The sequence below is a fragment of the Rana temporaria genome, chromosome 5 (genome assembly GCF_905171775.1).
Source record: "Rana temporaria chromosome 5, aRanTem1.1, whole genome shotgun sequence".
Taxonomy (NCBI): Eukaryota; Metazoa; Chordata; class Amphibia; order Anura; family Ranidae; genus Rana; species Rana temporaria.
The window spans coordinates 241,767,970-241,782,902 of NC_053493.1; the positions used below are offsets into that span (position 1 = coordinate 241,767,970).

The 14,933-nt window shown below is 46.2% G+C and overlaps 1 protein-coding gene across 4 annotated transcripts in view; it reads left to right on the forward strand.

The window, feature by feature from the left end:
* Nucleotides 1–6,190: 6,190 nt before the first annotated feature.
* Nucleotides 6,191–14,933, forward strand: part of PRPF4B (pre-mRNA processing factor 4B) — a 69,887-nt gene continuing 61,144 nt past the window's right edge. For all 4 annotated transcript variants that reach the window (XR_005749469.1, XR_005749470.1, XR_005749471.1 and 1 more), the window contains exon 1: nt 6,191–6,288. Coding sequence is in view for 1 of the 4 variants with exons in the window: in XM_040353649.1 (XP_040209583.1) it covers nt 6,254–6,288 (35 nt within the window). In the remaining 3 variants the exon portion in view is untranslated. The remainder of the gene's footprint in view (nt 6,289–14,933) is intronic.

Consider the following 14,933-nt stretch of genomic DNA (forward strand, 5'->3'; position numbering starts at 1 on the left):
TCAGTGTCCAGCTTGCATTACTCCTGTGGCTACTGATCCCTGTACCATCTCTTTCACTATCCCTCCGGTCTAACTTCTTCCCGCAGTCCTCCAGACTGACACTAACCAGTCCACCCAGCTTACTCTCAGGAGATCTGTCAGATGTGCTGACCTGCTCTTGCTCGTGCCTCCAGGAAGGGCTTCCTATGTGTGGTTTGGTAGAATCCTTCCAGAACCCAAGAACCCCCCCCCCCCCCCCAGACTAGGGGACACCCTCATGGGCACTCCATTTCCATCTTCCACCTGACTGCCCCCCTTCCCGGGCATGACTCATGCCTATTTATGAGGTGACCTGCCCCCTGTCAGCCCTTTACTGTGGTCTGGCTGAGGCCCTGATAAATTTTCCCAGCAGTGCCTCCTAACCTTCACCCACTATGTCTGGAACATTCTCCAATGTCCCAGAAAATGGGGAGGCACCAGAGAAGTTGCTAGGATGAGTCACCCATCCCTAAACTAAAGTAACCCTGACCCAGATTACACAGCTCAGGTCTGGCCCTGAGCTATGTTTTGCCTACCCTAACAGACTTACACAAGAAAACCTAAATAAACTCTAGCATACTCCTAGAGTGTGCTACATGTCTTTAAAGCCTAACTCTATGTTTTAGTAAACTTTATATAATTAGTTTGGACCAAGCTGATCCAAAGAGGGAAGCCCCCATCCCACTGCTCTAACATGATGCTGTATATTGTATGTAGCGGAAGTTACATACAGTTCATACAGTGCTAAAAGCTATTGCACCTCATAGTGAAGGAAATAGTTTAACCACTTGCGAACCACAATGTACAAACCTTGATGATGCATGATTAATGCGAAACACGTTGAGGCTACTGGAGCTACGCTGACGTTACATCTGGCCCCTGACTCGCATCGATACCAAGGCTTGGACCACCTGCCAGCCTTATAGGCTGGAGTAGCGGAACACACAGGCTGAGCGATTGCTGGATAGACTTAGTGCCGGTCTAACGGCACTTTTATATGTAAATTTGATCTCTATTTCTTTTATAATTAATTAATTTTGAGACATTGCGCAATGATGGCTATTTATTTAATTACATGAGCATGTGGTAGAACAGTCACAAATGATTTGGGTGAATCACCATACAGCATAACTATATGCAGGGAATCATCACTGGGACAGAGAGATTTTTATTTTGATGGACTTTATATTATGATTACATACATTCTGGTTTCTGGCACATGTCACAGTGGTGTTGGATGGTCAGATGTTTGGACAATTTACTAATCAATTTATGGATTTATTTATTTTGTGTAATATATTGATTTGAGCACTTTTTAATATTTTGTTTATGGGTAAGCACAGTTATATACACACATATATATTTGGTTTAAACAATGTTATATATTGGGAAAAAAATGCTATACTACTAATGGCGGGGATCAGTGACTTATAATAGATCTGCGATAGTGCAGCGAGAAATCTGACACTAACTGACACTGGGGGGCTGACTAACTACCACTGACATCACCAGTGACATTGAAGTGATATAAAAATCTTGTTTTTTTTTGTTTAAAAATAACGAACATGTTATACTTACCTGTTTTGTGCAATATGTGAAACATGATGGATAAAAATGTTGGTAACACTCTAAAGATGTAAACATGTAATAATAGCATCTATATAGCTTGATGCGTTTCGTGGATAACTTCCACTCTTCAGGAGCAGACGTGGGATGGGTGTCTAGAAGAATATATTTGAAAAATTACAGTCGATCTACAGTATTTACAAGAAAATGGGGAGACGATGGGAGACCAACCACCCACTCATACTCAGATCAACAGATTATTCCCCAGGGATACCGGTCTCCTATTGGTTTTCCATCATTTTGCCATGGGCCAGCCTTTAGCTCTCAACGCTTTTAGCCAGACTCATAGTTCATCTGTAAGTAAGAGTGGGTGGTTGATCTGTCTATCCTCTTCCCCTTCTCTTGTAGATAGCTCCTGAAGAGTGGAAGTTATCCACGAAACGCGTCAAGCTATATAGATGTTATTATTACATGTTTACATCTTTAGAGTGTTACCAACATTTTTATCGATCATGTTTCACTGGATTTTACCAAATCAATTATGGTTTTGTAGTATACTGTGTAGACATGGCTCAGTGAGTTTGGTGTTTTTTAATGTCAACAATATGACCTATTATGCTATTATGTACAAATAAAAGTTTACTCATTAATATATTTTTGTCTGTATTATGCCATAATCATGACAATGTGTATAGTTGCACGATTAATCATAAGAAAATCACGATCTCGATTCACCCCCTCCCCCGCGATCTCAAGGACGGATGACCCGATTTTCAGGTGCGGCCATAGGAAAGTCCCCGGCTTCGGCATAGCTCCAGAGCAGAGGCCATCTTGGTACACCCGGCGGCGGCTGTCTCGTAGGAAGTGACGTTTCGGCGCCGCCATCTTAATAGTGAGAAGGGGGAAAGCGGACATCTTGTTACACCCAACAGTTATTTTCAACACAAAACGGAGCTTATGTGGTTAAATACATGTAGCGCCTGTGTACTTCCAAGTATCGGTGCTATTAAAAGTTAAGGGATAATCAGAGTGTAATTGACTCTGATTCTAATTGTAATTATTTGTTAGGGCCTCTGTTTCAGCTGGGCTGTACTGTGGGCTCATTCTGTTCTTGCTGGGGTGTTGTACCACCCCGGGACAACAGGTGGCACTGGCGGAGTCCAGGCTGGGGTGCCTCTTGCCAGCAGCCAATCAGGAGGGAGTTTCTCTCGCGGGGCATGCTGGGAGAGGGTATTTCTGGAGCAGACGCCATTGGGCGGGGTTCTTGTTTCTGGTGTGGCACCCACCTTTAGGGTGACCACACATCACGGCTCCCCGGCGAGATGGCCTACCAGGCCAGGGTGCAGGTGCCACGAGGTATTAATGGTTCCGGAACATTTAAAGCTGTGGCGGGGCCCCAGTGTTCGACTGGGTCCCCAATTCTGAGAAGATCCCAAGCAAGTTAGCTGTTCGATGGGGAGTCCGCCTGAGGGGAGCCAAGAGAGGCTGGCAATCCAATAGGGCCTCGACAATCCATCAGGGATCAAGGTAACCGGACACTGAAAGGTTGGAGGTTAGCCACCTGTCAGTCTGTAACCTAACTAAAACTACCTGAGGAAGATTCGGGCGCAAATTCCACCAAGGAGGATTGTCTCCATGATCTAAGTTCTAGGGAGGGTCTGTGGCAGAGATCTTTTCCTTCAAAGTTCCGAGTGATATTCTGGCTGCCAGGTCGGTGTGAGAGGCCTGTCCAGGTACGCTATACCCACTCCGGCTGGAGTGGTGACGAAAATAAAGTATCGTTGGAAGAAGGACTGCTTCCGTACTGTTTGGCCTGAATCTGCTATTTCTTCTCCTCATCCATCTTTGCTATCTACCTCAAGTTTTACTGTTTACCGTGTTTGGTAAAATAAAAGCAAAAGAAAAAGACACCTGTTCCTGTGTGGACATTCCATTGCTTTGGCTCTTATCAACTACCGTAGACGGCGGAGTCACAGAGGTAACATGCCACCCAAACTATAACCAGCGGCTCCTTCGGGGGTGAGCGCTACATACAGTATATGTAAATCTGACACTGTTTACACGTTAGATTTTAAAAGCAGCAGCAAACCTTACATTCTTGCTAATGTGACAGAACACCTCTAATTTTCACATTTAGTTAAATGTGACAATCAGAGCTGTTCTTTCACATTAGCAAGAATGTAAGGTCAGCAGGTTTGCTGCGGCTTTTAAAATTTAACATGTAAACAGCCCGTCAGATTTACATATACTGTATTTAACCACATAAGCTTAGTTTTGTGTTGAAAATAACTTTAAATAAATAACATTTTGAGAATCGTGATCTTCATTCTATACAAAAGAATTGCGATTCTCATTTTTCCCAGAATCGTGCAGCTCTAGTGTATAGTTTCAATAATTAACGCACTCGCCAGACACAATTGTTCGTGTTGCCTTTAGATCAGTAAAGCCAGTATGTCTGAAAACGCTCAGTATTCTGGCAGCAGTGTCCAAGAGGCCTAACAGCACACACACCAGTGACCACATGTAGTATGATCACATAGTTGACAACAGTCCTGATTTGCCCGTGACATTCCCGGAAATCAGACCAATGTCCGTTCTGAGAATGTTCCGAAAAATTTGCCTCTGTCACGGACATTGAGATGGCGGGTGCAGGAGCACGTGGAGAGGCAGCCCGGCTGCTCTGGACTGGTGGCTCTGATAAACTGCACTGATTAAACTGCACTGGACTAACTGCTCTGATGAGATTGCACTGAGACTGCTCTAATAACATTGCTCTGATGAGACTGCACTGATGAGACTGCTCTGATGAGATTACACTGATGAGACTGCACTAATGAGACTGCTCCGATGAGACTGCACAGATGAGATTCTTGCTGACACCATCACTAAGGCCCCTTTCACACGGCGAGTCCAATCAGCATACCTCCCAACATTTCTAAAATCCACTGCGGGACATTCTTGTTGAGCGGGGGTGCTCAGCCTGTCGGGTTCTCCTCTTCCCTTCAGCTGCCGCAGACCACACACCGCTCCGGTAAGCATGTCTCCCCTCTGACCTGGTTCTTTTTCCTGTGCTGTTCTTCTTCCTGTGCGGGAAAATTTACCCCTGCGCGGGACTGCGGGAGGATGCAGTCTGTGTGGGAAGTTCCCGCAGAATCCGGGCGGGTTGGAAGGTATGAATCAGGTCTGCCTGTCAGTTTTTCAGGTGGACCTGATGGGAGGCTTCATATATTCTTATGCACAGGCGGATGTAAACAGACTCTATTTAACCACACCCCCTTTAAGCCACGTCTAATATTTTGCGTAATTTAAGCCACGCCCACTGTCGTTTGTGGTGAGCCGCACATTTTTTAAACTTAAACATGGATGCCCCGCCCCTAATTACCATATTGCTCAGCCTAAACTGCCTTTCTGCAAAAATAGTCCCTACATTTTTTGGGGGAAATGTTATGCAGCTATGCTGGTGTGAATGCATACCTCCCAACATTTTAAGATGGGAATGAGGGACACCTACTAGCAAACATATGTAGGCATAGGACACGCTTCCTGCCACAACCCCTTAAAGGAGAATTAACCAAAAAAAGGTAATTAAAGCGGTGGTTCACCCTCCTTCACATCATTAGACCATTACATTCGGCATCGTAGCGCGAGCTACGGTATGCCGGTCTTAAATTTTTAATCCCCGTACTCACTGTGCTATCGCTCATTGAAGAATCCGACTCCCGCGGGGAATGGGCGTGCCTATGGAGAGGGAGGATGATTGACGGCCGGCTCTGGCACATCACGCTCCCCGAAGACAGCCGGAGTAGGTCTCGGCTCTTCACGGCGCCTGCGCACAGGCTATGCGCAGGCGCCGTGAATAGCCAAGCCTATTTCGGCTATTTCCGGAGAAGCGTGACGTGCCAGGGCCGGCCGTCAATCACCTTCTCTCACCATAGGAACGCCCATTCCCCGGAATCTTCAATGAGCCATAGCACAGTGAGTACGGGGATAAAAAATGTAAGACCGGCATACCGTAGCTCGCGCTACGATGCCGAATGTAATGGTCTAATAAAAAAAAACATTTTTTTTTTTTTTAACAGGGTGAACCCCCGCTTTAAATCCACAAGGGCTTTCTTTTACCACTACTATTCCTTTATATTGGCTTTTAAAATTTACAAATGCAGCAATTTAGAATTTGGATGAAATGTTTAGCACAGGGAAACACTTTTTGAAAGATAAATACTGCATTTTATATAATACTATATAGATCAGACCAAAAATTAGGGACAAATGAGGAGGAATGAGGGACAGCGAGACATTGCTTTAAATCAGGGACAGTCCCTCGAAATCAGGGACAGTTGGGAGCTATGTGAATGGGCCGTTGACCAATCTATAAAATAAAAAAGGAGAAAGATAATAAACTTCAGCTACTTGTACGGCCTGTCCTTCAGAGGTGTACACACGACAAGGCTATATACAGTGAGAAGGTACAAACATGAGTACGGACTAATATGTAACCAGGCTTTAAAAAAATACACAAACACGTGTCATGTAAATAACTAAATGAAAAAAATGCCATCCAGTGCCAACCACGGGAGGAAGTTGTCTGAGGAGAGCGGAAGTGACGTGTGCCCGCTGCTTCCGGTCCCGTAACCTCGCCTCCTCCGAAGCTGGGAACTCGGAGAGGAAAATGGCCGCTGTGGATACAGACCTGCGCGAGCCAGAGTAAGAACCGGGGGAAGCGGGCACGGTGTGGGGGGGCTGGCTTGTTTAGTGCGTCGTCCATATTGTGTGTGGAAGTATGTGTGTAGGGAGGAGGGTGCATGGGGCTCCACACTTCACCTTCCCGGCTCTCCTGTAGACGAGGGGGTTGCGCACACGGTATAAAGTCGATCCCCTGTACATGGCCTGAGCAGGGTGGAGCCTAGAGAGTGCCCACACCTGTCACTGGTGTCTGGGGGGGACTGGTGGTGCCTCTGTCACGTGGTCAACCTGTGTGTACAACTAATACAGGAGTTCCCTCCTTTCCATGTGTGATCATATCATCTGTAAGCAAGGCTGATCCTACTCATCCTAGATCCCACTATTGTACAGCATGTACACCACATGTGTGTGTCTAGAGGTGGGAAAACACATGTATTTCATAGGCCGGTGATCACCTCCAGCCATCAGATTTCATCTTCCTGTTGTCACATTGCTGTCTTCTGATTGGTCATACCTAGTAGTGGGGGACTCGACTAGGTTCACGCTTGTGCGAGACACCACATGTGATTCAGACATGAACCGCACCGCATTCCTATTCAAATTGCATGCCATTCTTGGCAGTGCGATTTGAGCCCATTCATTCGAACGGCTCTGATGAGATTGCACTAATGAGACTGCAACTGAAAGTTATATGTTTTTCTTTTTTGCCGCACTGGAATCGGATCGCATGGGTGCTCACACCTGCGTGATCCGATTCTTGCAATTGCACTGTGTTTTGCGACCTGTTTTGGGGTGTCATTTAACATTGAGACCGGTGACGGAGCGTATGAACGTGGTGCAATTTCAATGCAGTGCGGGAAATGCTCCTGATTTGCTGCGCTCTAAGGATGAGCGCTGGCGTGTTCGCACAGTACCCGTGCAGAGCCCGCCAGGAAGTCGGTGCTGCACTAATCACAAGCAGGGAGACATTTCCCGATTTCTGCAGCCGAGCATCGGGACAATGTCTCCCTGCTTGTGATTAGCGCTGTGCCGACTTCCTGGCGGGCTCTGCACGTGTACTGTGTGAACACGCCGGAGCTTATCCTTATTTCCCACACATCTATGAACCTGGGGCTGAAGTGGTTGTAAACCTCTGACATGAAATCTGAAGAGAGCATATCCTTTTATAACAGCCTTTTTTCAGGGTTTCCTTGGCAAAATGCCTAATTTTACTAAAAAGTTGTATACAAGCCAGTGGGTGGATCAAGCCTGCCTTTTATTTACAAAAAGCCGCAGGTTTTTATTGTGCACCATTAAAGCAGAGCTCCGCCCACCTCAGAAGAGATAAAAAGCCGGAAGCTACACATACTGGAGCTGCTGGCTTTTAATAACAGGACACTTGCCTGTCCTGGAGTCCAGCGATGTCGGCACCGCAGCTGATGGTAAGGGAACCCAGCAGTGTAGTCTTATGGCTTCATACTGGGAGCCCTACTGCGCGTGCACAAGTCTCCGCTCCTCTTTACTTTTGGCCCAGCTACAGGGGAAGAGGAGGAGCCGAGCAGTGATGTCAATATCCGGGGCTGTGGCTCCGAGAAGTGGAGAAAGGATACCTGTCCCCCCTCCTCCCCGAAAGGTGCCAATTGTGGCACCGGGGGGGGGGGGGACGGGGACAAATAAGCGCAAGTTCCACTTTTGGGTGGAATTTCGCTTTAACCACATTCTAGCCGGCGGCATCCTAACCGTCATTGGTGTACTCAGTTGATAAGGAGGATGTCGGGCACCTGCACAGTATCTTTGTTTGCCCTTTTCCATCAGCACTGGGTTCATATTAGCTGAGGGAGAAGAGAAACCCTGGAATACTAGTCGGTACCATTGGTTCGCATGACATTTTGAAATACCTTCATTTGAACGAGGCTGGTTCTGCTGGGCATTCGCACTGCACATTGCCGAAAAAACGTGTGCGTTTTCTAGGCGTTGTGTTCTGGCTCAGGTGCGGATTCAGACCGGTTATCTTCTATGGCGGCAATATGCAATTAGCAGACCTCCAGCTGTTGCAGAACTACAATTCCCATGAGGCATAGCAAGACTCTGACAGCCACAAGCATGACACCCAGAGGCAGAGGCATGATGGAACTTGTAGTTTTGCAACAACTGGAAGTCCGCTAATTGCATATCCCTGTTCTATGGGCACGCATCTGATTGGCAGATGCATTCCGTTGTGAACAGGCATTCTCTCCCCCTCCTCACTACACCTCTCCCTGCTCATCTGATCCGCAGCTACAACGCAGAGGAAGCGCTGAACAGCTGCTTCTTCTCTTCGCACAGAGAACAAAGCTGGAATTCGCACCGGACTGTTGTGAACCCAGCCTAAAGGACAGAAAACATGTTGAGAAACACTGCTCTGTAGTGTGTACTTGTCTTAATCTAGGGCACTTAGATCCAGTTTACACCAGAACGTGGTGTGGAAAACCCATGTCCCATGCACGTTTCCCACATCGCATTCAAAACGCACTGTAGTTGTGATCTGCAGAGCGTGTGATCAAGTTACTGACACCCCAAACGCAGGTCACAAACACAATGCGTTTGTCCACACCGAATCACATGATACAGAAGTACCACGTCATCCGGTTGCAGTGAATTTCCAAAAGTGGTGCATGCACTACTTTTGGTGCTGTGCGACTTGCGGCCCAATCAAAACAAATGAGCTGAAATTGCACCGCACAGAACAGCATGTGAATTGCACATAAACAGCGCGCTCCTGTGTGATTCTTGGTGTGAACCGCCCCCTTCGTTCCTCTGCTTTCAGCTTGAGTCACTTCTGGGAAGTTTTCCTGACACCAGCAGAAAAAAGGTGACAGGGGAGGGACCTCCGGCTGATTGACAGCCTCATCTCTGTTCCTGTGAGCTGTGTGAAAGGGGTGTGTCCCTTCCCTCCAATCAGCTCTCAGACCTTTCCTCACTGAGTGTAAGTTCAGCTCCTTGCCCCCACTTTCTGAAAGCTTAGACAAGCTGTATACATTCTGCACTTTGAATTGATGTAGGGAAGAAAACACTGCAGATAAACAGGTACAACTTATGTAGGGCGATTTTTTTTAAAATCTGTCTATAACCTGAGGTCAGTCACTTCACTGGGTATATGGAAGGGTTTACAACCAATATAATGCAATTCTTTTTCATAACAGAATCTCAGTAGGATGGTGTCTGAGGTAGAAGGTGGACCATACATTATACAATTTAATTTAGATCTACCTACATCTTTGTACTACAAGTGTCTGTCTGATACTTATGGAATAGAATTTTAGCTTTGTCCTCATATTACAAAGTTTTGGTAAGGCTTACCATACATTATACAATTTTCTTGTACAATTTTCCTTTAGATTTACCAAAACCATATAATAGGAGGTCAAACCTAAACACATTTTCAATTTGTATGCAATCAGGCAGGCCCTTTTGCACTACATAGTTGAAGGTAGTGTGGATTTGATTTAAATGAAGTTGATTTAAAGGGGTTGTAAAGTGTTTTTTTTTTTTTTAACCACTTAAGACCCGGGCCAATATGCAGGTAAAGGACCAGGCGCCTTTTTGTGATTCGGCACTGCATCGCTTTAACTGACAATTGCGCGGTCGTGCAACGTGGCTCCCAAACAAAATTGGCGTCCTTTTTTTTCCACAAATAGAGTTTTCTTTTGGTGGTATTTGATCACCTCTGCGGTTTTTATTTTTTGCACTATAAACAAAAATAGAGCGACAATTTTGAAAAAAATTCAGTATTTTTTACTTTTTGCTATAATAAATATCCCCCAAAAATATATAAAAAAAAAGATTTTTTTCTCAGTTTACGCCGATACGTATTTTTCTACATATTTTTGGTAAAAAAATCGCGTTTATCGATTGGTTTGCGCAAAATGTATAACGTTTACAAAATAGGGGATAGTTTTATTGCATTTTTATTATTTTTTTTTTTACTAATGGTGGTGATCAGCAATTATTTTTATTCGTGACTGTGACATTATGGCGGACTCATCGGACAATTTTGACATATTTTTGGGACCATTGTCATTTTCACAGCTATAAAAATGCATTGTTTACTGTGAAAATGACAATTGCAGTTTGGGAGTTAACCACTAGGGGGAGCTGAAGGATTTAAGTGTGACCTCATATGTGTTTCTAACTGTAGGGGGGCGGGGCTGGACGCGTGACGTCATTGATCGCCTTTCCCTAAATCCGCCCATTGTCCAGAGCGCCCGCGCTTCATGTCCTGTGTGAAAAGGGTAGAGTTCTGTGGGGAGGGGGGAGTGCTGTGCTGTAGGACAGTGGTTTTTGATATCGAGAGAGGTCTGCGATGGGGAGGTCTGTGATTGTGGGGTGGGGGGGGGGGGGGTGTTCAACTGAGCTGTGGTGCATAAAAATGAATGGAAAAAAAGCACAAAGTGTGATGTGTGTGTGTGAATCGTAAAGGTGTGTGCATGTGTGTGTGGTGAGTGCTGTGAAGTGGAGGATATCATGTGGAGTCATAGCACCAATATGACATTCGGACCTCCGCTGGAACAATTTTTTTTTCTGACCGGACCCCCGTGAATTTTAATTCAGTACCCCTGATATACAGCCTCATGCTACATTTAATGCTGAATAAACTAAATTATTAATGTATCTTAAATCGAAAACTATCTTCATATAGATTTTTACTTGAAAAGCATTTTACAACATTTTTATAAAAATCCCCAAAAAATCGATTTAAATAAAAAAAATCTGATTTAAATCAAGCAAATCCGATTATTTTCTTCTTTTTTATTTATTTTTTAATCTTTGATTTATATCCACCCTGGTTGAAGGTAAATTTAACAGGACAATGGTATAATGTGTAGCCAGCTTAATTCTGAAGGGAATTGTATAGTTTAGGCTGCATTCACACCCAAGCATTTTCAGCTCGTAAAACGCCACAAAAAAGCGCATGAAAAACGCCCAACAAGCAAAATCCTATTCATTTCAATGTCACCTGAAGCAAAACGCCTTAAGCTCAAAAAAATGAACATGAGCTTCCTTGGGGCAGATTACAAGCGTTTTTTTACATTGGTGACCTTTTGACCTGTGCAAAATTGCAGTAAAACCGCTGTAAAAACTCACGACTTTGAAACGCTCGGGTGTGAATGCGTCCTTAATGCCACAGTCACACCTGCACAAAGTGTCACGCTACAGCATAGGGTTGCCTTATGCGCAATAAATGCTCCAAAATAGCTCCTGCATATTTTTTTTTGCAGGGGGCATTGTGCGCTTTTTGTTTAACCGCTACTAGTGTATGCGGCAGCAATAAGAATTAATGGCACCACAAGTGCGAAGTGCATTTTTCGTGAACATGTGCAGAAACACTGGTTTTTACGCTTGTTCCCAGAACGCCAAGGTGTGAACAAAGCCTTTTCTTTATCGTTACATCACGGGACACAGAGCGGCATTCATTACTATATGGGTTATATGGAGTACCTTCAGGTGTAGACACTGGCAATCTTCAAACAGGAAATGCCCCTCCCTATATAACCCCCTCCCATAGGAGGAGTACCTCAGTTTTTACGCCAGTGTCTTAGGTGTTAGTCATGGTTTAGCTTGCCTCCGCATCCTTGGGATTAGGTGAGCTACCGGTTCTGTCCAAAAAAGCCTGCGCGCTAAAGTGGTCAGTAACCGGACCCCAAACCCTTGGGGTATAGCCCATAATGCTTTCTTTTTAAGAGAGCTGGACCCTGGGCCCAGAACTTAGAAAACCTTTGGGGCGCCTAATGTTTTCTGTTTGCCAGGGTGCTGTATGGGCCCAGGACAGTGGATCCTTCATGGAAGAAGAAGGTTCCCAGGGCCTGAAGGTCTAGACATCCCCACGGAGATGGGGGAAGATTGGACCTCTTGCTTGGCAAAGTCCTGCGGCATGGAGCAGGTAAGTAAGGGGAAAAACCTGCGGGGCTTGGCTCTTAGCAAGTTTTTTTCTGGGAGGTCACAGGGGACATGCCTAAGGTTATGCATTGCATCTGGCAAACCAGTCACATATCATGAAGATAGGATGGCTCTATATGTTATATTTCCCCATAAAAAGTGACCTCCCTGGTAGTGTTGGAAAAGCTGTGAGTGGGGCCTTTTATGTACAAGTGTATATGTGTGTCAGAGAGCTATGCTTACCTGCAAGCCTCCAGGCGATGCTCTATCCAGTCCTCTCCCTCATGCCTGCAAGGCAGGCAAAACGCTGACCTCCTCGTGTGTTCCAGGCCTGCGGCTGCAGGAACAGAGAGGCCCTTCCTCCCAACCCCCCCCCCCCCCGTCGGCGGGCGCGCGCGCGGTGCGCGTGCACGTGTTATAGACGCATTTGGCGCCGTTTTAGCTGGGGGGGAAGGGCGGGTCAGTGGTTTAAAGGAAGGGGCGGCCCTTCCTTAGATGCCACAGCTCATTCATTTCTCTGGCTTAAGGGAGGAAGGACTGGAGTGAAGCACGGGGCGCTGAGGACACACAGTGGCCAGAAAGAATACTACAGTCTTCAGAAGATTGTGGTTTAGCCTAGGAATAGGCTGGTTTTCTTTTCCATCTCATAGTCTTTTCTTTGGCAATACTACTCAGGGGGATAGAATGTTTTTTCTTGCCTAGATTGAAAAAAAAAAAAAAAAAAGAAGAAAAGTTTTTCTTTGAAAAAAAAAAAAAAAAAAAGTGTCATCTAGGGTAGAGGAAACATTTTTTATTCCCCAAACAGGTGTTTGGGCATTTAACTATTATAAGTCCCAGGTACCAATAAGTAGCAGGTGTACCTCGGTATTGTACCATGGCATCAAGATCAGAGGGTACAAAAGGTGGGGATTCCCCCGCAGAATCTGAGGTCTCGGATAGAGCTATGCCGCTGCTTTCCCCACAGGGAGCCTTTGGGCCATCGGGGTCTGGGGCTAGAGCTGACGCGAGTCAACCCAACCCTAAGGTGGTCACGGAGGAGGTGTTACTCGCCTCTTTAAATGAGATGCGGAGAAGCATGGGAGAAATGATAGCCGCAGCCATGCGGGGTAGTAAGCGGAATAGATCTCCGTCACCCGTGCGCGGACCCTCGGAAGAGGAGGTCCTTTCCTCTGGGGAATTGGACCTCTTGGACAGAGACCAAGTAGGTTCAGGGATCGAAGATCCGGATACAGAGGAGTCTGGGGCAGTCTCCCTGAGGGAGAGCTGGTGGATTCAGGGCTTGACGGACTTGGTCCATAAGGCATTCAACCTGCCTGTACCAGATCTCCAGGTATCGACGGTTTCAGCTTTGGGCTCACTGAGGGCGCCTCAAAGCAGTGCTGTGTTTCCGATCCATCCTCTATTGGAGGAAGTCTTGTTCCAAGAGTGGAACAAACCAGACAAGGTTTTCTTTCCACCTAAGAAATTTTCTGTCTTATATCCTATGGAAGAAAAGTTTTCCAAGAGATGGGCTTCTCCTGCAGTAGACGCAGCCATCTCATGTGTTAACAAATCGTTAACATGTCCTGTAGAAAACGTACAGGTTTTCAAAGATCCAGTTGATAGACGCTTGGAAGCCCTACTTAAGAACTCCTTCACTTCTGCAGGGGCAGTAGTACAGCCAGCCGTGGCTGCGATTGGAGTCGCTCAAGCTTTATCGGATCAATTTAAGCAAATGCTTGAACTTATTCCTGCCGAGCAGGCAGAAGAATTTTCGGATGTCCCTAAGGCCATATGTTTTACGGTAGACGCAATCAAGGATTCTATCCAACAAGCGTCACGTTTATCATTATCCCTTATCCATATGAGAAGACTCTTATGGTTAAAAAGCTGGGAGGCTGAGCCCCCATGCAAGAAGCTCCTGGCAGGGTTTCCCTTCCATGGAGGACGGCTCTTCGGAGAGGACTTAGGTAAATACATTCAGACCATTTCAAGCGGCAAGAGTACTCTCTTGCCAACTAAGAAGAGGGTTCAGGGACCTGCGTTTAAACGACAGTCCTCCCCTGGGCAGGGGCCCTCTAATGCCAAGCAGTATCGACGGCCTCCTGCAAGAACAAACTTCGGCTTCAACAGCAGATCACGAGGACAGGCTGTTAGGGGCAAGAGGCAGTGGTTTCGCAAGCCAGCAAAACCAGCCCCCAAGTCTACCTCATGAAGGGGCGCCCCCACCCACGAAGGTGGGGGGAAGGCTGCGACTCTTTTCGGAGATTTGGGAAGCCAGCATTCCCGACGAGTGGGTACGGTCTTCCGTGGCCACAGGCTACAAGCTAGAATTCCTAAGGTTTCCTCCTCCTCATTTCCAGGAGTCGAGGATTCCAAACGATCTGGAGAAAAGAGCCGCATTAAGGTCGGCTCTAGATCATCTACTTTCCCAGGAAGTAATAGTAGAGGTACCAGTCCTGGAACAGGGGCTGGGTTTCTACTCCAACCTATTCATCATCCTAAAGCCCAATGGAGATGTCAGGCCAATTTTGGACCTAAAGATGGTAAATGCATACTTAAAAGTCCGCTCATTTCGGATGGAATCCGTGCGGTCAGCAGCTGCCACACTCCAAAAAGACGACTTCATGGCGTCCATAGACATAAAGGATGCCTACCTTCATGTTCCAATTTATCAGCCACATCAAAGATATCTACGCTTTATGGTGGCTTCGCGTCATTTCCAATTCGTGGCGCTTCCCTTCGGGTTGGCTACGGCCCCCCGGGTGTTCACGAAGGTTCTAGCTCCAATC